The sequence below is a fragment of the Camarhynchus parvulus genome, chromosome 5 (genome assembly GCF_901933205.1).
Source record: "Camarhynchus parvulus chromosome 5, STF_HiC, whole genome shotgun sequence".
NCBI classification, from domain to species: Eukaryota; Metazoa; Chordata; class Aves; order Passeriformes; family Thraupidae; genus Camarhynchus; species Camarhynchus parvulus.
In genome coordinates, this window is record NC_044575.1 from 54,656,282 (window position 1) to 54,679,792 (window position 23,511).

The window sequence follows — 23,511 nt, forward strand, 5'->3', positions numbered from 1 at the left end:
ATCAGACTCCTGGCTGCTGTAGACTCAGTTCTTTGAAGCCTATGGAGCTGCCATGACCTTCAGCAGCTGGAGATCCAGCCCTGTGCATTTCTAATCCATTTCTGGTGTCCCAGGGCAGGAAAGAAAATGCAATATTTGTTTGTGCCATCATTGTCTACTGGCAGTTTCCACAAGGAACTTTTCAATGGATACACTTGTTTTCTGCTGGGCTCAGTGTTGACTTAACAGAAAAGCTTTTTATCCCCCTAGAAGCCTTCCTGGGTATGAGTTATACTATTTAAACACCCTTTGCTGCTAATATAAAAAAGCTGTGGGAGATGAAAATATTTGAAATGACTCTGCAAAGCAGGGATAGGGAACTTGTTGGATATGGATATGGAGCTGAATTGTCCCCACTGAGGAGAGCACTGGAAACATCTGGGACAAAAGCAGCAGCACAGGCTGTGGGGTGAGCAGAAGAACCACTTCCATAATTCAGAGGGCAGCAAGCAATGAATTTCTGGGTAAGGAGCCAGACAGCTCAGAAGCAAGCTGAATAGGACCATAAAAGTGATTGGACATCAGGAAAAAATTCTTCCCTGAGAGGAGTGTCCAGCATTGGAACAGGCTGCCCAGGGCAGTGGTGGAGTCACCATTCCTGGAGGGGTTTTAAAAATATGTAGATGTGGCACCTGGGGACACAGTTTAGTGGTGGCCTTGGCAGTGTTTGGTGATCTTAGAGGTCTTTTCCAACCTGAATGATCCTATGATTCTATGATAATTCCATATTATTTTAGCTGTTGGTGAGGATGATGGCCCTAAAGTCAGGCCACCCTTTGGTGCTCTGGCACAGCCACACAGCCACATCCTCACAGATTCCCTGGTTCTCTTTCACAATAGTAAATTTATCATTCCTTTTATGAAAGAATAAATGTTTTATTAATATTCTACTCTCTAATCATAAGGAAGGAGTAGAGAGTCTTAATTAAGTCATTAGCAGCTGTTATGAGCCTATATTTTGTTCTGTAAACCTGAAAGAATAGAGAGTATTAATACAATTAAAAATGTATAACTCCTTTCCGTCGTATTTTGTGTAAGTTTTAAACTGTCCCAAGAAATTACATGAAGGACATTATGCAAAAAAAAAACCCAAACAATTAGGGTGTGGGACTGATTTGATGTGCCACAGAAAGTGCCAAAGCACCAAATGTGCTGCTCCCCCTCCCAAAATGCCAGCCCCGACCTGAACACTGTCAGCACCACCCTTGTCAGTCTGCAGAGCCTCAGACATTTTCCTCTGGTGCCAGGGGGTATCTAACAGGGAATTTAACCATGGGACAGCAGGATGGCTTTTCTTAGCTGCCAGAGATTTGTGATCCTTCACAAATTCCTTACAGCAGTCCCTGGGCAGCCGGGACTCTGTAGTAGAAATGACTGACCAGCAACCAAAAGGAAATGTCATGGAAAGGGCAGAGGAGGAGCAAACCTCCAAAGAATTTGGATCTGCCACCAACATTAAGATTTCTCTCTGCTCACTGTATGACTGCCTGAAAAAGCTGGACACAATGGAGCACCCCTGTGAGTTAATCCTTTCACATCTAAAATCTCTCCATAGCTGCCCACTCAATCACAAGGCAAGAAAACAACAGGTACATTCAGCTTTAATGAAATAATCATCAGTTCTATGTACAGCTATAACAGAGGGAAAACCAGATACAAGAGAGGATGCAAACCCAACCCCTGACATGGAGCAAGTGACAGGGCAGGGCTGGACTGGGCATTTTTGCCATTCTCCTCCTTTTTTGAAGACGTGTTTCACCTAAAAGGCAGTACTGAAATAACACCAAATCCTCCCAAAACAGCTTAGCAGGCTGACAGAGGATGACAGCCTGGCCCAGGGGGGTAATTTTGTGTTTATTTACTAAAGCTTGGACATCCTTCTCTGCAGCTGACTCCAGTGGGATCCCACAGCAATGCTGCAGCCCTTTGCTCAGCACCAGCCTGCCACAGTGCCCAGTGCAATCCTGTAAGCCTCTCCCAGCATCAGGATGGCTCTGCCTGGGGTGAGCTGTGGCAGCTTCAAAGGTACATCTAAAAGTCCTTTAAAAGTCCCTTTTTTAAAACTGTGGCAAAATACCTGGAAGGACCAGTATGAAGTACAAAGCCATTAAAATTGTACACACTGAATTATCAACAGCTGATACTTAATAATCAAATTAACAGGAAGAAAAAGAGACTGTTTTTTTCTTTACGACCCTCTGGGGTTTTTTAAGTTTTACTTGCACAGAGATGAGCTGTGGCTCTTGCTGCTGGCAGTCCTCTCGTGACAACGAGATGTTTTATCAAGGTTTAAAACATGTTTGTGCACCAGGTACGAGGGACAGGTACAGCCCTTGTATTTTAGCAGGAATCCAAAGCCTGTGCTGGGCAGGGAAATCTCAGTGCACGGTCAGTGAGCAATCACCAAGCACGGCTGCTATTTCTGTGCCAGCTGAGGAACACGCAGGAGAATTTTCTCAGAGGAACACACTGCCTTGCCCACAGCTGGACACAAATCCCAGCCACGCAGATGCAATCCCATATCATCAAAAAGCCCCTTTCTCCTGGGGTGCTGGCAGCTGGAGGTGATGCTCACACACACACACAGTGCAAATCCCTCGGGCAGGGCAGTTCTGGGGTTTGACAGCAGTAGGCTTGTCCAGGCATTTTCCAGTCATGTCCTTATGTCAGGAATTCTTTTCCCCGAGGACTTTGGTAAGATTGCTCCAGCATTTCCCTGCATGTTTCAGAGCGAGCTCCATGGCGTGCCAGAGCCTGGTGGCAGCGAGCCGGGCACACCGCACGATTCCCAAGGGATGCCTGGGCTGGATGAAGGCGGGAGGGCTTTGAGGGGGGAGTGGTGCGGGACAGGCTCCGCCAGCAGCACTCAGACCAAATCAAAGCAATCCCAGCGCCGGCAGCACATTGCAGCTTCCCAAACTCTGCTGACTGCTAACACGCATGCAGCTCACTGCTATTTATATCGCATGCCATGGATAAAAAAATATGCTACATCCGAGGAGAGCTTCAGCACGACACCGAGATGGGGATGGAGGAAGGCGAGCGAGGAGAGGGGCTGGCGGCGGCAGGGCCGCTCCTGCCCAGCCGAGCCCGTGATCCCGCAGGGAATTTTGCCCGTCGAGTTCAATGGTGCGAGAAAGGCTCCCCCAGCAGACGAGGTGCTGCCCGGGGTCAGCAAGGCGAGGCTGATGCTGAGCTTCAGCGTGTCTGGAGATGCACAGGCTGCTCCTGACAGGGGAGAGGCCGAGGGAAGGAAGGAGAGAGCTCCTCGCTGGAACCCGCCGGCTTCGTGCCACAGCACTGACCGCGGCTCCTGGCGCCCGGGCCTAGCGAGGGCTGGTTCACAGCACAAAGCACAGCCTGGCATTGATGTTTTCTTGTTAATATTGCAGACACTTCGCTCTTCCTCATCTGCAATAAAGGCCCAGCAAGGCTCCAGCTGTTTCAGCGTGCCCTGGATCCAGCCCAGCAGCAGGTCAGGCACTCGCTGCCTCTCAGGGCCTTTCTTCCAACACATGGTAGGCACAGATCTACAGCGTGGACAGCGGGGAAACAGAGCATGGGGGACAGCAGAAATGTGGCCATGACAGGAATGTGCCAATAAGTGAAAATACAGTCACTGTAACACCGGAATGTTTCCGCAGCTGTGGCCAGTGGCGCTGTCTGAAGCCCCAGCAGGGGCAGGACACGCTGCCCTCAGCAGGGCCTGCCCACGTCCCGGGATCCGTTTCACATGGACACAACTGAATGGGCATGCAGAATGAACTACACCGCGGCCCCGGGAGCTCTCCCAGTTCTCCACACACCCCACAGGCCAAATGGAGCTTGAAATCACTCCCTCTGCCCTTTTCTCTCTGGGGCAAGGCTGCCATCACAGAAAGCTGTTGTGCTTATTCTGTTCCAGGGCCATTTCGTTGACCAGCTGCTCTATGGATGACTGAATGGCCGCCTTCACGAGGGAGGAGGCGGTTTCTATGAGGAGCAGCTCGTACTGCTCCCCAGTTCTGTGCCCCTGGTCACCCAGACCTTTCTCCTCTGCCTGGGGACCACCACCAGCCTCAGGGCCCTCTTTTTGACCAACATCAGCGTTCCTGTTTGATTTTTTATTCCCTTTTTGCTTTTTTTGGTGCAAAACAGGGGATGGCTCATAGGCCTGGTCAGAGTCGGTGTTGTCAGAGTCCTCAGCTTCAGTGATGGTGATTACGATGCTGACACCAGCGCCTGCATTTGCTTCTAGTATCTGATGGCTGGAGCATTCCTGCACACTTGCTGCCTCTTGCACACCTGCTGCATCCTCCACACTCGCTGCCTCCTGCACACTTGCTGCATCTTCCACACTCGCTGCTTCCTGCACACCTGCTGCATCTTCCACACTCACTGCTTCCTGCACACCTGCTGCATCCTTCAGGCTTCCTGCATTCTGGATGCTTGCTACATCCTGGGCACTCGCTGTCTCCTGTACACTTGTGGCATCCTGCAGGCTTGCTGTGTCTTGCACACTCTCTGCCTCCTGCACACTCACTGCATCCTTCACACTCACTGCTTCCTGCACACTCACTGCATCCTGCACACTTGCTGCCTCCTGTGCACTCTCTGCATCCTGCACACTTGCTGCATCCTGCACACTCGCTGCCTCCTGCACACTTGCTGCATCCTTCACCCTCTCTGCATCCTGCACACTCACTGCTTCCTGCACACTTGCTGCCTCCTGCACACTTGCTGCCTCCTGTGCACTCTCTGCATCCTGCACACTTGCTGCCTCCTGCACACTTGCTGCCTCCTGTGCACTCTCTGCATCCTGCACACTTGCTGCCTCCTGCACACTTGCTGCCTCCTGCACACTTGCTGCATCCTGCACACTTACTGCATCCTTCACCCTCTCTGCATCCTGCACACTCACTGCTTCCTGCACACTTGCTGCCTCCTGTGCACTCTCTGCATCCTGCACACTTTTTGCATCCTGCGCACTTGAGACATCCTGTGCACTCTCTGCATCCTGCACACTTTTTGCATCCTGCGCACTTGTGACATCCTGTGCACTCTCTGCATCCTGCACACTTGTGACATCCTGCACACTTGTGACATCCTGCACACTTGCTGCCTCCTGCACACTCATGGCATCCTGCACACTCGCTGCATCCTTCATGCGTGCTGCATCCTGCACATCTGCTGCGTCCTTCACCCCCTCTGCATCCTGCACACTCACTGCATCCTGCACACTCATGGCATCCTGCACACTTGCTGCATCCTTCATGCGTGCTGCATCCGGCACATTTGCTGCATCCTTCACCCCCTCTGCATCCTGCACACTCTCTGCATCCTGCACACTTTCATCCTGCACACTTCTTGCCTCCTGCACGCTCACTGCATCCTTCACACTTGCTGCCTCCTGCACACTTGTGGAATCCTGCACATTTGCTACCTCTTGCACACTCGCTGCATCCTTCACACTTGTGGCATCCTGCACACTCACTGCATCCTTCACACTCACAGCATCCTTCACTGTTGCTGCCTCCTGCACACTCGCTGCATCACCTCTGGATGCCAACTCACTAAAATCAGTTACAGTCTCCTCAGTTTTGCACTCCTTAGAAAGATTTATGCTCTTTTCCAATTCATCCCTTTCAGGCATCTCTTTACAGATATGAGGGATTTCCTGGCACTCTGTGATTTCAGGGGCATTGTCAGGTTGATCTTTAGAAACAGGCACTTCGGGAGCAACTGCCCTGCCCTCCACATCATCAGTGCTTGGGGGCAGACTCCCTTCCTGCAGTTTGTCCTGGGCTGTTTCATCAAATGTCTCTGAACTGGTTATCTCCAGTTGAACAGTGCACTCCGACTGTTCTGCATCCCGTGTGGGCTCTGTCAAGGGCTCACTCTTCCCAACAGAGGTGTCACTTTCCTTTGCTGTATGGTTGTCCTCTTTCACCGTATCCTGGTCCTCTTTCATTGTATCCTGGTCCTTCTTCCTTGTATCCTGGTCCTCCTTCATTCTATGCTGCTCCTGCTTCACCCTATCCTGCTCCTCCTGTGCAGAGACTGGGCTGAGGGATTCAGATTTGTCCGTCGGGGCCAAATCCTCTGGCTCTTCACTAGCCTTATTCACAACACCCATCACTTCATTTGCTTGAGCACTGCCCTCTGATTCCTCCACTGCTTCTGAGGGGCTGGGTTTTTTCTTACCTCTGGAGAACCTCACACAGGGCATCTTCACCCCAGAGCTCGCCCGTTTCTTTGGGAGGTCCTGTGCACAGCTCTCCTCAGCATCCACCTCCAGCTGCACTTGGGAATCAGAGGGCACCTTCTTCCGTGAGGAGGACTTCTGCCTTCTCTGAGGCCTGGCGAGGTTTTTGATGGCTGCCCAGGTTCCTTTGGAGGATCGTGATGGAATGGAAGCCTTGGCCTCCTCTTGGTCAGTGCTGACACATTGGCTTTTCTCCTCTGAGGCTCCTTCACACGCATCCTTCACAGTTAGCCCCTTCTTACAGGACTTCTTACGCTTCTTAAAACAGAGCATGGAGGGTTTTTTTGCTTGTTCCTCTGGTGGGGAACATGTGGCCCCTGTGCTGGGAGTCTCTGCCTCTCTTGGGTTCTCCATTTCAATTTCCTTGGCTGCCTTCACCATATTCTCGTCTCCTTTGTCAGCGTTGTGCTGCCGATTTTCCTGATCAATGCTTCAGACACAAGAACTGCAGAGATGCTCAAAGTGCATTTTTTTCCCCAAACAGATTTCCAAATAACGTTTGTTGCTTTGTAACGAGCCTTTGTGGCAGTGAGAAGAAGTTCTGCTGGAGCTGTCGCATCCACTTTATAACTCCCACTTTGCCTTATTACTCACTTTATCACCTCTCCAAGGAATCCTGGGGAGATGTGCAGCTGAACAGGCTTCTCCTTGGCTTTGCTGGCCTCAGTCACTTTCATCTCTGGAGCAACCCACTTCCAGTTGTGCTTGGTCTAACTGTATAATGGCCAGTCTGACATACCTCTTTTTTTTCCCCCAAAGGATGACAAATCAAGCCAAGAATTAACAATTTTTATTCACCCCACGGACCTGGAAGGAACTTGCACTTTGTGAGCTCTCTGCAATTCCACATTGCCCAGGGAGCTTGATGGAAGCACCAGTGGAAGCAGCGGCTGTTTTCTGCCCCCCAGTGACAAGGTCAGATGCTGCTTTGCCTTGGCTTTGCTTTCTGCTTCAGTTCCCCTCGCGTGTTACATGAAATTCGCTGCAAAGCATGACCGAGGCTTTCATCTTTTTATCTGGAACACAATAAATGAGTGATAAGACCCGTAGAGAAATTTTTAAAAAGTACTAAAAAGTTTTTTCTCCCTAAACATTTCATTTTGGGAGGCAGACCAGGGCTGGATGCACTATAGCACATTTTTTTCACTAATTAGCATCAATACCTAAAGGCAAAATAAGGCCACAAGATGTCAACCCAGTGATGTTCCATCACAGAAAATACTATGTTGCTATTTTATGTGGTAAAAAGGGACTTTTTTATATAACTGCCCATATTATGGCAAATACTTATTACACAGGCACACACATATTTCCTTCTCCTACAGTTTGCTAAATCCTTTCCCCACTGCTCCATATGCACTTATAGTTCCAGCTAGGGAAATTACACCCTGAGACAGCGGATATTTTTATCTTTAATGCACCATATGACAATATGCAAAAACAGAGAATACAAAAAAGAGGCTTGAGGAATACAAAAGCGAAATCACATGGCAAGAAGGGAGCTTATTTATACTACGTGCATGCCTCCCATGGCAACCTCAATTAACACCGTGTGTGCTCATCAAAGACATGATGTTGTAAGATGTGTGTCAACCTTAGCAAAAAAAAAAAAAAAAAAGAAAAAAGCTCTGCTTCGAAATATCATCAGAACATTTTGAATAGAACGATTCAAAAAGGTGTTACCGCAAACAGACCAACTTCTGCAGGACGGGCTCGGGGGCTCCGGGCAGGGCTTTACACGGCATTTCGTGCTCTGCTTTTCAGGAGTAGCGTGATTAAAAGGGGGTTCCGGGGCACGCTTCCCCCGCAGCACATCTGGGTTTTAAAAAATCATTATGATTTTAATGAAGCTATTTTAAGGGGGAAGCGAGCGGAGCTGTCAGAGCCGTGCAAGCGCAGGAGCCGCTGCCCCGAGCGCATCCCGCATCCCGGCTCCGCCGCCCCCGCGCCCGGGAAGTTTTGGGGGCGTTCGCGGGGGCGCAGCAGGACCCGCCCGGCAGCGCCGCTCCCCCGCCGGCCACGGGGAGCCCCCACGGCCGGACCCCTCCGAGGCCACGCGGGGCTCCCAGGGCAGCGACCGCCGAGGCGGCCCCGGGCCCCCGCTGCTGTCGCCGCCCCCGCGGGTCCCCCGAGGCGGAGCCGCCCCCAGCCCCGGCCCCGCGCCCCCGCGCGCCTCACACCTGCAGCCCGGCCCGGCCCGGCCTGCTCCGCTCCGCGCGGCTGCGCTGCCGCCGCCGCCTCCGCCGCAGCCGCGCCCCCCGGGCCGGCGGGGAGGGCGCTCCCGCAGCCCCCCGCCCCCCGCCAGCCCCCGGCCCGCCCCCCGCCCCGGCCGGCACCTGCTCGCCGCCTCCTTCCTCCCGCGGGGAAGCGCCGCTCCCCGCTCGCCGATCAGCATCCCTTCCCCTGGCGGGGCAGCATCCCGCCCACTGGCGGGACAGCGCCGCTCTCCTGGCGGGCAGGATCCCTCGCCCGCTGGCAGAGGAACCTTCCGTCCCCTCCCAGGCTGTGCACGGCAACTGCAGACCCGAAAACCACCAACTTCAGCTCGGGGTGAAGGTCCTCCCAGCAATCGAGCTGCGGCTTGTAGCTCGGATCCCAGGGGCAAGGGAGCCCGGAGCACACCCCGCGGGGAGGAGGGACCGCTGGGGGGTTCCTGGCTTGGTGGGAAGGGAAGGGTTCTTGCTCTTGGCAGCTGTTTTTTGTGTCCCACCTAAAACCTTCACAGCTTTCAGCACTCACTGTTGGAGGTGCTGCAGGAGCTACACCTCTGGAGGTGGAGATAAGGACAGCCAGCTCTTGTCTTCAAACTAATCCATGCCCAAAACACCAGAGAAAGTGCCTCTTTCATCAGAGCCTTTCTTCTCTCCAAAGCAGCTGAGATCTGACTTTAAAAAATCACGTCTCCAGCTGTGATGATTGATGGGAGAGCCTCCAGAAAAAGGACTTCCCAGTGCAGCTGATGAACTACAGGAAACTGCAGTTGAGATGCCCGAACGTCCCCATTCATCTCCACGGGGAGCTGACGCCCACAAAGGCTTTACAGACATTAACTGCTTCACAGCGTGTTTGCACACGAGAAACTGAGCAAAGCAGCACTCTGAACTTGCAAGTGGCTTCCAGTGTAGGCCAGGCTTAGAAAAACATACATGGCCTCCCCCCTCCTAGGTTTCTTCATGGGAAAAAAGGTACAAAATGGATTAGTTGGGCTGAAACGCCAGCCAGGAGGGCTGAAAAAGTGCATTGAGCATCACAAGGAATTGCCTTTTTAAAAGCTCCCCTCTGAGATGTGTTTGCTCGCATTCACTCAGGATAATAAACTTCATTTGGAAACAGCTTCTCTCCTGAGGTGGGTGGTGGGTTCTAATTATGATCCACTGCTTTATTAAAGCCAAGTGAGGCCCTTCAATGCAAGGAGCTTTTCCCTCGTTGCAGTTGGAGGCAGGAGGGAGGGAAGCAGAAAATGAGGATGGTAATGTGAGGCTGGGGAATGTGGTGGTGTGATGGAGGCAAGCTGCCATGAATCCCCTTGGGAGCACTTTGCATGGAATCCAATTATTCCTGACTCTCCAGGGGCAGATGGCAGCACCAATGGCTGTGGTGAAAGGGAAATAAAAGGCAAGCAAAGCATCAGGTCAGAAGTTGGGTAAGCTGGACAGGAGATCCTGGCCCAGCTGGATCCTGTTTTCTTTCTGTGGTGCTGGTGACACACAACAAGTCAACCAAGCAACATCTTCTCCTCTTTCTTGTCCCCAGCACTACCTAAAACCATAAATCTGTGTTATTTCTTACAGAATGTGATGCAGTGCTCTCACAACAGCACAGCACGGGGACGGATGGCTGTAACACCAGCTAAGGACCAGGCCCACAAATAGCCCACAGAGAAGAAATTTGTACATAATTAGTTTTTTCTCTAAGCAACAGGAGGAGAAGAGAACCACTGAGTACTTAGCTAGGAGAAATTAAGTGTCCTCTGTGTCCTGTTTGATAGGACAAGACCTAGCTGGCACCCTTAGCTGCAAAGGAGAGTATTAAAAAAATAACTTATTTATGTATCCATCCTGCAAGAGAAAAGAAAGGTTGGAAGTGCAGGTTAGAAAACATTCCCCATTGATCTCTGGAGATGCTTGGGGCTGTTTTTTTGGCCCTTGTGCTTTGTTGTTGTGCAGCAAACCCTTCAAAAGCTCGTGCCTGATCCTGCTGTGCCTCACTGCAGGAGGGGGACTAGCAACCTCTTGAACCATCTCTCTCAAGCACATGGCTATGATCTCATGCTAAACTAAAAGGAGGCTAATCTTAGCATAAATTTGCACTTATCCCATCTTTCATAAGCATAAAATGAAGGTGGAACACAGAGCACTTGCAGGAAAGCAGTGTAGCAGGGAAGATTAAATGTAGGAACTGACAGCAGACTTGGCAGCATCCGCTCTGGCACCCTGCTCCAGGGAAGGCTGGGCCCAGGAGCTGCAGGTACCCTCAGCCAGGCTGGGGGGCTGGGCAGCAGTGGGGGAGCCCACCCTGACCCCCTGCAAGGGGACTGAGCCTGCTCTCCTGGCTGCCAGGAAATCCTTGGCTGGATTACAGCAAAAGGAACACATTAGGAGGCTGTGAATGCATCTCAAATGCTCTCATAACCATTTTAAGTGTTCACAACCAGGTAACTTTTATGTAATTATTCTCCCCTCCTGAATAATTGAAGAGATAGAGATCTCTTTCTCTCCATATCCATATATATATATATATATATATATATATTCACACACAGTATCTGTGTACTACAAATGCTCTCCTACGTTGGTGCACACCTACATCCTGATCCTCCCAGTTCTCACCAAATTTGGAATGTTTTTAGATTCAGTTCTGATACAAGCAGATGGGCCTCATGACTGTTAATTCAGATATTCTGCAGTCAGATGCAAGTATCTCACATTCACAGAATAATTCAGGTAGTTTATTTCCTACAGACAACATACATCATCCAGGGAAGGAAACCAGATTAAAACACACACACCCTGGTGCATTGCAGGTTACTTATTACTGCAATAATCACTCCTACTTGTCAATACAATGATTGCTGTTGTGTGTACTTAATCACAGAAATAAATCCTAATTCAGTCATCTCAGTGCATACACTAAAACCCAAAAAGCACTTGAAGTATTTGCCAGTTTATTTGTATTAGTTAAAAAAATTGGCAGCAATGCAATCTTCATGTTACAAAATGATTTTTGGCCTGCTGACAAAACATGCTACAAATCACTATTCACGTTGTCTCTATTGATCAAAAAGGTACCATGTGAAACAAGGCCTGTCGGTGGTGTAACTGCACTTATGGTTGAGCAGGAAGTGGTTCAAAGGGCACATCTGGTGGAAGCCACAGATATGGGCCAGAGACCCAGTCCCTCCAGATCTGCTCTGCAGAGCTTTCATTCCATGGACAGAAGAACACAGCAGTCACAGCTGGGCTTGGGCCATCTGATGTGGCTCAGGTGCCTGCAGGAGAAACTCCCAGCAGAAGGCAGGGGAAGCACTTGTGGAGAGCTCTGGGAAGCGAAGGGGATCCTCCCTGCTCCTCTGAAATGACACTGGAGCAGTGCCAGGGCACAGCAGGCTCTCCCATGGTGCGAGAAGAACAGAGGATTCCGCGTGGCAAAGGGGAAACTGCAGCCAGCAAGACTTCTAAAGATAATATATGCTGCAAAACCCTGATGGTTAAGACAATTAAAGTCCCAAGACTGTTTCAAACAGCTCCAGCTTTAGGATTTTTAATTATTAAAATCATGTCACTGAATCAAAAGAGGTCATTAAAGCCAAGCTTCTGTATTCTGCTTCAGCTACAATCATGAAGCGGGAGGTCTGTATATGAAATCTGCTTTATATGCTCAGTGTCAACTAGCTTGGAAGGCAGCAGTTTAAAAATTATTACAGATTAAAAGTTACTGGTTGATTCTTCAGTACTCCTCCTTCCAGTCACTTCTTGCACTATATTCTCACTGATGTCTTATTCTGACTTTAAAAAAAAGATCAGAGCACAGTTCCATTTACATGACTCATCAGGTGTTCTTCTGGGAGCTAAAAACAAAAATAAAATTTAATTACTATTATATAGTACTGCAGGCAACTTTCAGGCTGAATTATAATAAAATGTCATTTGGAAACATATGGCATAATATGGGATTGGCTTAACTCCATTATCTCAAGATCTTTGCAAAAATAAAGCCCAAATATTGAAGGCTTTCAAGAAGGCACCAACCTTTGGTTAATCACTCCTTTCAGAAGAGCCCATTTACTTCTCCTGACACTGGGTCCAGGTCTATATCATAGAAGCAGGGTCTTGTAGGAAGTCCTGGCATAGTGCTCATCTGGACAACAAGAGACAAATGTTAAAATGGCAGTGGAAGCATTTTTGGGCACAAGATCCAACACTGAAAACTTGGATGGCAATAGCTCCCTGAACACCAACAGACCAGAGAATGATGGTCATGGACTGTTTTGAAGCAGCCCATGAGAACCAGAAACTCCTGGTTCAGTAGACAGATATGAAGTTTTTGCTTTTTATGATGATTAAGTTTGGTTTCTGCAGCTGCAAGTAACTGAGCCCAAGATTTGGCAAAATACTTGGCTATGCAGCTGATCAGTTTACTGTTGGAGGAGTGTTCATGGACTTTGCTGTGATGAGACAATTACTTCTGAAGTTTTCTGAGTACTAAAGTGAAGATACAAATTTTAATACAACTTTGCCAGCTGTAAAGTCTCAGTTGATTACAATTCCTTGAGAATCTAGAACTAGACATGTTAAATAATTAGCAATAATTACTGGAACACACTCAGAAGGGCTGTTCTGAGGCAGAACTGAAGCTCACAAAGCACTACTGCCTCAGGCCACTCCTCTGCACTTGTCCCACTGCTGAGTACCCAGTTTCAGGGATGCAGAACAAGGCTGGCAGGAACTACACCTGGCCTGATTTATCCTTGCAGCTGACAGCATTTCCCCTCCCCTAAGGCAGCATTTAGCCCAGCAGCACACACAGGCTGAACACGGACTCTACAAGGGTCTGTGACCATGTTTGGTACTTTATGTCAGTGGTCATTAAGTGCTTTTATAAAAAGGGAGAACTTGAAAGGTCTCATTTTCTATCTGCATCACCCTGCCTCAGCTTTCACAGTCAGTATTGTTATGCCTGTCTCCATTAGATTAAACATCTCTTTGGCAACCTGGTATTTTCTCCCTGAGCAAGTATTTTGCACGCTAATCAAATTACCTCCCCATCTTCCTTTTGATAATAAGCTAAGCAGCAAGAAGGCAAAGCTCTGTTGGTGAGGTCTTTTCTGCAGTTCTCAAAACTGGTCAGGGAGGTTTTGGACTCCCAGCCCATTTTCCTTAGCCATTTACAAGTGCTAACACCAGTCCCACATGTACTGTACCACTGCAAGTCTTTCATGGGTTATGCAAAGGTAAAAATCACTAAAGTCCCCTCTTTGTAATGAATTCTGGGGCTGCATTAGCTTTTTATGAGAGCCACTGCTGTCCCAGACAGAGAAGAGGAGGGTCACAGAGAGGACCCCCATTCCTTCTCTTTGTGCTCAGCTGTAAAAATATTTTGCTCTCAAGAACATCTCACAAAAGTGTTAAGAGGTTCAAAGTGCCCAGAGGGGCTTTCCTGTTCTCAGCTCTCAGTCTCTGGCCACAAAGAGCAAGAAACTTCCTATTTATTTATGTACCACTGGAGAATCATGGAGCTTTGCAGATCTCCACCTCCAGATTCAGAGGGCCACAGCAGGAGCTCAGAGAGTGACATTCAATAGAGTAGGAGGTGCTGAAAATGTGCCTGACTTTGCCATTTCTTGCACTTTCTATTTTGAAATAAACAGTCAATTTTTCCTCCTTTCCCATCCAGAGGGCAGCCCACAGTGGCTACTCTGTTATCTATTACTTCAAGGCAGTCTGCTCAAACCCCAAATTTCCATGCAGTGCAGAATAATTTCCATCCAGGCTACTAATTTTCTGTACAAGTGTCTACAATGCTTCATGCTATTATTTTCAGAGCTGAAGGAATGAACTTTTTCTCATTTATTCTCCTCCCCTTTAATACCACATGTGCTCAAAAAGAACACAGGGCAATTCACACTATTTACTTACAAGAAAAACTTAGACCACCTGGGTATAATCAAACCCCTTGCAAGATTTCAAATAAAACCAATACCAACCAAACATATATTTGTTGCTCTTGTGGATCTTTCAAAAGAAATGTTATTTAGGATCTAAAAAAACAGAGCTGAATAACAGAATCGTTTCCAATTCAGCAGCAGCACCAGAAAAGAGACCAAATAAATCTTATTCCAATGATTTATTTAATTTAAATCTAGATAACCTTTGAAATTATATTTCCTTTACAATTTCCCAGTATTTCATGGAGGTACAACAGTTTCACCTTTAAGCCAGTAAGGAAAATTCCAAACCTCAGAAGCTGAGAAAAAAAATAAAGCATGATGTGCCTTTGTGATTAACTTCAGATAAAAAGAATAGGCACACACCAGTGATTAATTTCACCTCACATTTATCCTAAAAGCTTCTGCATAGAGCTACATATTTGTTGCATTTTCAGCTCACAGTTCAATGGCTGCTGCCTAAAATTTATTCTAAGGCTAACACATCCCCTGCTGAATGGGTTTAAAATAGTGATCTGATTCAAAATGCCCCAGATTGTTTCTCAAAAGGACATCCATTCCCTGGGCTTTAGACACCACAGAAGAGTGATCACGTCCCAGCCAGAAGACTTATCGTTAACTCTGGCAGAATTAACACCATGATTTGCTACATAGCCAAGAAAGCATTAGGAAATGGGTACAGGAGCAGAAAGGAAAAAGTCCAACTCCATAGAAACCGAAGACATCAGAAAAAGAGCCAAAATGTTAGTTTTAATGTCTGAAAACATCTCTCTCTTGTTTACTCATTAATGCAGTGTACCCTTTCCTTCTCCAATGCTTATGGAATAAATAATAAAATAAATCACTGTTTGGACTAAATCTTGGCTTGCAAAAATGGCATTTATAACAGGAACAGGCATGCTATCTTCATTCTATCCCAAAACACACATCAGTCTTTAGATCATGGATGAGCCAGACTTTAATCAGGGATGTGATTACCTTATTTATGCTGGATAATCTGGAAACCTCAACTACCTTTTTTAAAAAAAAAGAATTAAAAGAAAAAGGCAGCCAATATTTGGCTCTAGCTAGCATTTGAAGGAAGAGAGGATCCAACTCTTAAATCAGCAACTTCATCAACTGAGTCATGCACCCCTAATGCTTCTGAAACTTTATTACAACAAACATGTTGCCATGAAGACCTCAGGAAAAGGTTCAGGCTAGTAAACATGAAAAAGAGCTGCTTGCTCCAACTGCCTCATGCCCTAAGGTAATCTAACTACTTATTCAACATTTGCCCAGAAGAGATTCCCCAGGTAAGATTTCCAGTGGATCCTTTCATCCTAGTGCTGTTTCTACAGATGCAAACCTGAATGTGGGTTCATTTTGCAGATAGCTCCTCTTTCTGCCAGGCAATTCATAACAAAGCTGCTCCAGGATCCTGTTTCCATTGTTGCTACTCTCTCCCCTCTCAGCTGACAATATGCCAATCATATCAAAGAACAGAAACTAAAAACTGAAGGGCACAGTGAAATGAGTTGTTGGAATTGTTGCAGGCTGAACAGCAAACAGATGGTCAGCAAAACCATGAGAACCAAAGAGGAGGGGATCCTGATAAATGATTGATAGCACATCTCAGTTTTGCTTTGGAGGGGTCTCATCCAGACACATCTGCTCTGTAAGCTTAGGAGGGGTTGCCTTGCTGTGCCCTGATCCACAGCTGTACACAGAGGTCACCTGCAAAGCGCTTCACCAGGAATGGAAAGCCTCAACAGCCACCAGGTGGGCCAAGGATTTCTCCCTCCACCAGCCTGCTGTTCCTACAACTCACAAACTACAGAGCTCACCCTTTTCTCAAAATTAAGGAAAAGAGATGTGGGACCTGAGGAATACAGCAGGGGCTTGCTAATTATTCAAATGTGAAATGGTCTATTTCAGCCTCCCTCTTCCCCCTGAGAAAAACCCCTATTAAGGCACCTGATACACTGGACTGTTAAAACACCAACTGTAAATGACAAGGACTCTCCTAATCTAGGACACTTAACAGTAAGTGACTCCTGGAATGCACACGAAGTTTTTTCCTCACCCACAGCTGCCACATACCGTTCCCACCAGGGGATACAAGAACCCAGCCCCAACGCTGGCCCGAATGTCTCGGATTGGCAGAACAAAACCTGTAGGTGCTCCTTTTTGTTCAGGGTCATGAGACAATGACAAGTGAGTTTTAGCCATGCAGATTGGCAGGTTTCCAAATCCCTGGGAAAACAGAAAGAAAATGAATGACATAAGTGGAAAAACCAGTAATTTTTCCAGTACAAAAATCTAATTGCTCTATTGTGCCACTCTCTGCAGACATCAGGCATTTTATTTCCCAACAAGTGCTTCATCCACAGCCTGTCAGATCCACTGATCATTCTACATCCCCATTCCTTCTCTCTCAAATTCTCTCCCCACCCTCCATTAAGTACTAAAGAAAGAACCACCATGTCCCTTGGCGCATCCAGCTGAGTTAAAAATTAATGGTATGGAAGTGTCGGATATACAACCTTGACAGCCAACTCTCTTCAGCCTACTCTCTTCCTAAAATGTTGAACAGCTCAGAGTTAAAGTTTTGTTCAGATCAAGTCAGTTAATTAGAAGTGTTTGATCAATACAATTGCAGGTTGTGAGGAAGTGGCAATTGCATGCCTTTGGGATTTTGATGGACTTGTAAAGGAATATATAAGAAGCACGAAAGTGAGAAGCTCTACATGCCAGTAGTAAATGGACTGCAAAAGGAAAATTGGTTACAGCATGTTGAAGCCAATGAATTGCCAGTCCTCATATTGCTTTTCTCTTCAAAGGCCTTCAATAATGCAGAAGCAGGTAAATTCACAACAATGTCACACTCAAGAAGAGCAGAAGCAGCACAGCAACCAGAAAACACCGAATTCAACAACCAGATGGCAGGATCAAAACTTAAACTTTCCACATTAAGTCTTGTATAACCCACAGAACTCTTTCCCCAACATAATTGTGACTGACAAAAATCCACATGGAATCAAAAACTGATTAGTGGAACTTGATCTCAATGGAACAAGATGGAAAAATAATCAGAGACTATTTAAAACCAGCGTAATGAGTTGTAATTCCCTAATTCTCTAAATGCTGAAAGACTGGAGAGTATAGTAGGGAAAGATCATTAAATCCTCCTACCCCTTCTCCCCAAAACTATCACAGATGGATGGTACTGGGCCACATGAGTGAGTTCCGTCTTCTTCACTAGAAGACAAAGTCAGTTTCTCCTTTCTCACATCCTTTTCTTCCTCTGCCATAGCAGCCTTTAATAAGGACATATTTGAGTGAAGATTCCCTTGTAACACAGCTTGAACATCCCTGTTCACTATGATAATTTTGAATGGAAAGCACCACTGCTACCAGGTGTGTGGAAAACTCACCTGCTTGGTGTACAGGGCAACTTTCTCCTGTGCTTCTGGAAGTAGCTCAATGTCTCTTGCCCCATAGACCTGCTGGGCAATAAGCCTGATCTTGTCTACAATAGGTAGCTAGAAAAACAAAAAAGACAGGCAAATCAGCATGGCCAAGGCACAAAGCCCTGCAGCACCACAGCAGTTTCAGATCCTCCACATGTGTCATCAAGTGCACTTCTACAGACATAAGGCTTAATTTCATCTGCTGTAGAACAAAATACAGAGTATTCTGAGAGCTTTCAAAACATGTTTCAATATTTCAATGGGTAGCTAAAACAGTAAGAACTGACTAACTAGGTCTGTGAGACTTGTGGAATCAATGTTTCAATTCTAACACCACATTTCTTCTCAATTTCTCAGGCAGCCTTTTAGCCCTAAACAACTTAAGCTAGTGAAACCAACTGATACAAACAAAGCATCTCTGTAATAGTGCAAGTTCCTACCTCCACATTATAGAGGAACCTGAAGTTGTTAGGTGCCTGGGATGCTCTCTGAACAGCTCGGGCCAGGGCCAGGGCTCCTTTCCCTCCCTCTGCCCAGTGAGTGCACTCCACAGCATCGAATGCTCCTGCCTCCTTTGAGTGTTGTACTACAAGGGCCAGCTCAGCCTTTGTATCTGTCCTGCAAGGAGAAAGTCTGCATGTTTGTACCAGGATGCACACACAGTAAATGAATGTTCATTCTTGACAAGATCCAAAATGTGTCCAAAGAAATCACAGCTAGCAGAAAGCTGCTCAGGGTTATCAACCACAGTCTCCTCCTTGGCTGGCATCAGCTTTAACACCACAGCTCAAAGTACTTCTGCTGCATAAAAAGACCACACAGTGGTTGTTTGCTGTGCAGTATAACAGAGCCCAATTCATGCATTTTCCAACAATGCAAAACTGTGGCCTTCCAGTATCTGAAGGGAGCCTACAAGAGAGCTGGAGAAAAACTTCTTACAAGAGCACGTAGTGACAGGAACAAGGGGGAATGGCTTCAAACTGACAGAGTAGGTTTAGATTGGATACTAGGAAAAAATTCTTTGCTGTGAGGGTGCTGAGGCACTGGAACAGGTTACCCAAGTATTGAAACTGCTCCTGAAAGTGTTCAAGATCAGGCTGGATGGGGCTCTCAGCAGCCTTGTCTTGTGAAAAGTATCCCTACTCATGGCAGGAGAGCAGAACTGGATGATCTTTAAGGTTCTTTCAAACCCAAGCCATCCTATGGTTTTATGACTCTGTGGAAATGCTGCCAACAATACATCAACAGTATTGAGAACAAGAGTTTGTGTTAAACACAGTACATGAAATGGCACCACCTGCACCACCCCCCATCCCAGCTCACTCACTTGAAAGCATTGACAGCCACGACCACCGGGACACCAAACATCCGCGCGTTCTGGATTTGCTTGTTGAGGTTGCTGCAGCCTTTTGCCACCAGCTGAAGATTCTGTGGAGAAGCAGCAAGCAGGGAGCATATTTTATCAGGGGCAGGGAAACTTTTTTTCCAAACCCACTAAACCAGAAGCTAAAGGTAAAAACGTTAAATGGGAATGAAACCACAAAGGCAAATCCCCAGTGCTGCTTTTGGAACAGTCCAGACCACTGCAAGCTCTTGGACAGGAGACAGGAAAAAGAGTGACTACTTCTAATGATCACTGGCTTCAGCCCCCAAGTCAAGGTAAGAGAAACCATTTTTTATCACCTTTTGGTATGCTTAAAATGTTAATACCTGTTCTCATTAACTCCCCACAGTAAAGCCTCAGTTTCCTCTCTGACAGATTTCTCTTTATAGATTAAATATCACCAGCAGTGAATTTCATGAAATACATTTGAAGTCTGTGGCAACAGCTTTTAGTTTACATATATTTACATTTTGCAGCATCAGAGACTATTCCTGGAAATTCAGACATTTCATCCCTTCCTATGCAAAGGATAATATATACAGCAGCTCCACGAGTGAAAGAGCTGCAGCAATGTAAACAGCCTGATCAATTATCCAAAGGGTACACAACCATTCAAGGCATAAGGATGGAAGGTGAGACTTTAGTTCACTTCCCTTGCTTGCAGACGAGGGGGGGATAAAAACAAAATCTGCTGCTAAGAAGAGAGTAATTAGAGAGGCACTCTGGATATTTTCAGAGACAATATTTCAGCTAAGCAATTACTCCACATTGAGAGGGTTGGGGAAACAGAGTAGATACTACTATGAAAAATTGAGCATACAGACAACTGTGTGAGTTAAGGAGAAAAAAGGGCTCTGAACACTGGCTAGGGTCAAGGAAAAGAAACGTTTGAAAGAGCAGAGCCAAGGTAACATTAGAAAAAAAAAGAACTTTACAGCTTGCATGAAGAAGCCTTTCTATGGCAGCTAAATAAATGACACACTAGTAATCCAGGCATGCACTGCATGACACCATCATGTCATGACCACAGTTAGCTGGTCCACTGTCACAACAGCTTGAAGATTACCTCTTCTGTGTATTCCTTTGGCAAAGGCACCCCAGCAGTGACCTGTGGAAAAAGGGAAAGAAATGGAGTCCCATAAGACTTTTATCCATGACAGCAATCCCTACTTGATTCTTATCAAGATACAACACTCTACTCCATGCTGATCCTTTTTATTTCTAAAAAAAAAATAAAAGGAAGAAAAAAAGACTGCATGATAAAATACATGACTCACTCTGGAACTGTTACAAGTGGCCCAGCATGCAGGCACTCCACTAGGGCAATAAAACAAGCAGGTATGAACCTGGAACATACTATAATGGAGCTGTTGACAAACAGGGAAATATCAATTCCCTTTACAACTCTGAATTTCAAGACAACTTCAAGCTGCTCAAATGCTACAAGGCTTTAAGTGACTGGAACAGAACAACAGGAACAGCCCCTCAGATCCACTGAAAACCTTCCCCAGTACTTACTGCAGGTCCTCCCCCGTGCATTTTCAGAGCTCGGACAGTAGCAACCAACACCACCACATGAGGCCGGAGACCAGAATAGCGGCACTTAATGTTGAAGAATTTCTCCATGCCTATGTCTGCACCAAATCCTGCTTCTGTAACTAGAGTAGAAAATAAAAAGAAGTTTGTGAAAGATTTCTGGGTGCAGAAATCATATTTTGATTATATAAATCTGAAATTTCTTCCAAGAAAAAAAAATTTAAAAAGCCCAAAGACAGTCATGATAAAAAAAGGCAGATCCCTCCAAAACAAAAAGCAAACAAAAATACCTCACACTCCACACACTTACCAACAAAACCATCTTTACCCACAAGCTTCAATGCTATTTTGTCTGCCAACACAGAGGAATTCCCATGTGCAATATTGGCAAAAGGTCCAGCATGAACAAACACTGGTGTTCCCTAGAACAAGGGGGATGCAGGAGAGAGAGAAAGAGGAAATCAGAAAGTGCAATTTTGCAAATATGCAGCATGTCAGGAGCTAAGTACTGTGGTATTTGAAAGCAAAGAAAAACACTTTTAGAAGACAGATCTTAAAGCCTTCTGATCAGACATTTGTTATCAGCAATAAGGACTACAGGGCAAACAGGATTATTATAATCTCCATAAGTGGAGATATTAATCTGCTTAGGAAAAGGATGTCTAAATCCCAGCAACTCTTTGTCATTCTCCTTCATCCACACCATTTAAATTCCCCAAACACTTCTTGACATTAAAGACAACAGACCAAAGACACAGCAAATTTTAGTGCATTTGCTCAGGGTCATCCCACATGCCAGTGGCAGACCTAGAATGAACCCAGCCCTCTTCCCTAGCCCTGCGCACAAAACCACAGTAAACCCCCAACTCTGAGCTGAGCCACACTGACTGTGATGAATTAACTAAATCAGTAAGTGCCTTCTCAGAGCCAAGAACCAAATAACCTGTGCTCACCTCTAGCGTCTGCATGAGGTTTGGTTTAACAGTATCTTTCATCAAGACAGCCAGAGCTCCAGTTACTCCCTGAAAGAAAAAAGGACAATCAGTTTCCAGATGTACCAAGACCTTGAGATGGTTCCTATGCGGTGTAAAGGCTCTGATTTTGTCCTCGAGGGCTTTTGGTACCAGAAGTTGCTCAACATAGAACTAACTAGTCAGGGCAAAGCAGAAAAACGACCTTTACATTCCTGTAAGAGGAGCTGTGATTTCTGGTGGGAGCAGCCTCTTGGTTGTGACCTGGCTGAGCCATGACTTTGTAGCAAAGGCATAAAGAACAATTCATTCATGTTTCAATGCTATGGCAAGGTCAGCAGGTAAGAGCAGCAAGGCAGTAACCCCTCAGTAAGTATGGTTTACTGCAGCCCATGCAGCAGCAGAAAGCAGTGTTCTTAAATTTTGTAGGTCCATTTATCCTGGATTTTTCTTCCTTCTTTTCAATACATTTGTCTACATACCGGCCTTAAAATGTCATAACAACCTGCTACATCCTGCTCAAGTCTCTCGTGCAGAAATAACTTTGAAAGTGAACCTCTGTGCTGATGAGAACAACCAGGCTGACATGAAAGCAAACACTGGAGCCCACATTTCCTCCCAGGTGCAGCCACATACTCTGCTGAATTCTGCTTCCTGAGCAAAGAAAGCTTATGATTTCATCCCTATGTGCTTTGGGAAGAGAAGATGTGGGTCTGGCCATTTTTGTGACTGACAGTCCAGTGGAAATCAAACCAGCTGTTATCCAGCACTTGAAAAAGTAACAAAAATTGCTGTTGTGAGTCCTGAGCCAAATGTTCACAGCAGTTATGAAAACCTTGACCCATAATCTCTTTTTCTTCCCTTTCAATTTCAACTGAATTGCAGCACTCAAAGACATGAAAGACTATTTCTTTCCAAGACATTCACTGCTTTGTTTCATTAGTTTCAATCTTGCCACATGAAAGCTTATTTAACATTTAATGGAAAAGCTTTAAACTTCACTCATCTCCACAATAATGAAAACTGCAGAGCAATATTTCCATGGTGACATTTCAGACCCGTGTCGCTCAGCACACTTCCATACATCCCATCCCTAAAACCTGCAGTCACTTTTTGATTCCATGATCCTTCCCAGATTTTTTTTGCACTTCCTGGTAGCACACTCATGACATTGGTTGCATCACAGCAGCAGGACCCAGCCTGGTCTCTGCAATCACATTTCTGCCTGCATGAGGAGTGGGTAACATGGTCCTAACAACATGAGCCACTGGCTGCCATCAAGTGCAAACATAACAGACAAGAGAACCTGTTGGATGTCTGATACCATCTTCCATTCTGCAATTGGAATGGACAGAATTAAATTCTTTAGAAAGTTTAAAAAAAATTGAGATGAAAGACTTCTATCACCTGGAGTCTACAGAAAAGAAAAAGAGACTCCCAAGCCAAGCACCATCTGCCTACAAGGCTGATGGGCAGTAAGAAACACTCCTGTTTTCCAGAAAAAGGGTTTAACTCAGTTGCTTAAGTTAAACTGGCAGCATGCTAGGTGTAGGAATTAAAATCTCAAAGCTGCCTACAGAACTTTGGCTCATGCTCTTTCTCATTCCCAACAAATGTCTCACATAGGGATTTACAGACAAATTGTTCCAGCCAGGCACTTTTCCTGCAAGGCCAGAGTCAGGCCATCAATCTACTGTTTCTTAGCCTTATCCTGGGAGGAA

At 46.4% G+C, this 23,511-nt stretch overlaps 2 protein-coding genes across 6 annotated transcripts in view; both read right to left on the reverse strand.

Moving 5' to 3' along the window:
- Nucleotides 1-1,620: 1,620 nt before the first annotated feature.
- Nucleotides 1,621-8,736, reverse strand: AKAP5 (A-kinase anchoring protein 5). 4 transcript variants are annotated; one of them, XM_030950240.1, is made up of 3 exons: nt 8,620-8,736; nt 7,967-8,098; nt 1,621-7,299 (listed from the first exon to the last, which is right to left on the reverse strand). In XM_030950240.1, exon 3 carries the CDS (start codon nt 6,662-6,664, stop codon nt 3,911-3,913), a length of 2,754 nt encoding a protein of 917 aa, XP_030806100.1. In that variant the 5' UTR covers nt 6,665-7,299; nt 7,967-8,098; nt 8,620-8,736; the 3' UTR covers nt 1,621-3,910. The 4 variants fall into 4 exon arrangements, with proteins under 4 accessions (XP_030806100.1, XP_030806101.1, XP_030806099.1 ...); XM_030950241.1 differs by lacking the exon at nt 8,620-8,736 and adding an exon at nt 8,464-8,543 and having other exon boundaries at nt 7,978-8,098; XM_030950239.1 differs by lacking the exon at nt 8,620-8,736 and adding an exon at nt 8,464-8,513.
- Nucleotides 8,737-11,230: 2,494 nt separating this feature from the next.
- The window catches only part of MTHFD1 (methylenetetrahydrofolate dehydrogenase, cyclohydrolase and formyltetrahydrofolate synthetase 1), a 40,251-nt gene continuing 27,970 nt past the window's right edge, over nt 11,231-23,511 (reverse strand). For both annotated transcript variants that reach the window (XM_030949943.1, XM_030949944.1), the window contains 10 exons: nt 21,773-21,841; nt 21,130-21,241; nt 20,802-20,941; nt 20,350-20,391; nt 19,227-19,327; nt 18,340-18,517; nt 17,864-17,971; nt 16,530-16,682; nt 12,532-12,640; nt 11,231-12,350 (listed from right to left, as the gene is read on the reverse strand). In XM_030949943.1, coding sequence (XP_030805803.1) covers nt 12,551-12,640; nt 16,530-16,682; nt 17,864-17,971; nt 18,340-18,517; nt 19,227-19,327; nt 20,350-20,391; nt 20,802-20,941; nt 21,130-21,241; nt 21,773-21,841 — 993 coding nt within the window. In that variant the 3' untranslated portion in view covers nt 11,231-12,350; nt 12,532-12,550. The remainder of the gene's footprint in view (nt 12,351-12,531; nt 12,641-16,529; nt 16,683-17,863; nt 17,972-18,339; nt 18,518-19,226; nt 19,328-20,349; nt 20,392-20,801; nt 20,942-21,129; nt 21,242-21,772; nt 21,842-23,511) is intronic.

What these genes read in the sequence shown, in the direction of transcription:
- AKAP5 (XM_030950240.1), bottom strand. Translation starts at nt 6,664, where the DNA reads ATGGTGAAGGCAGCCAAGGAAATTGAAATGGAGAACCCAAGAGAGGCA.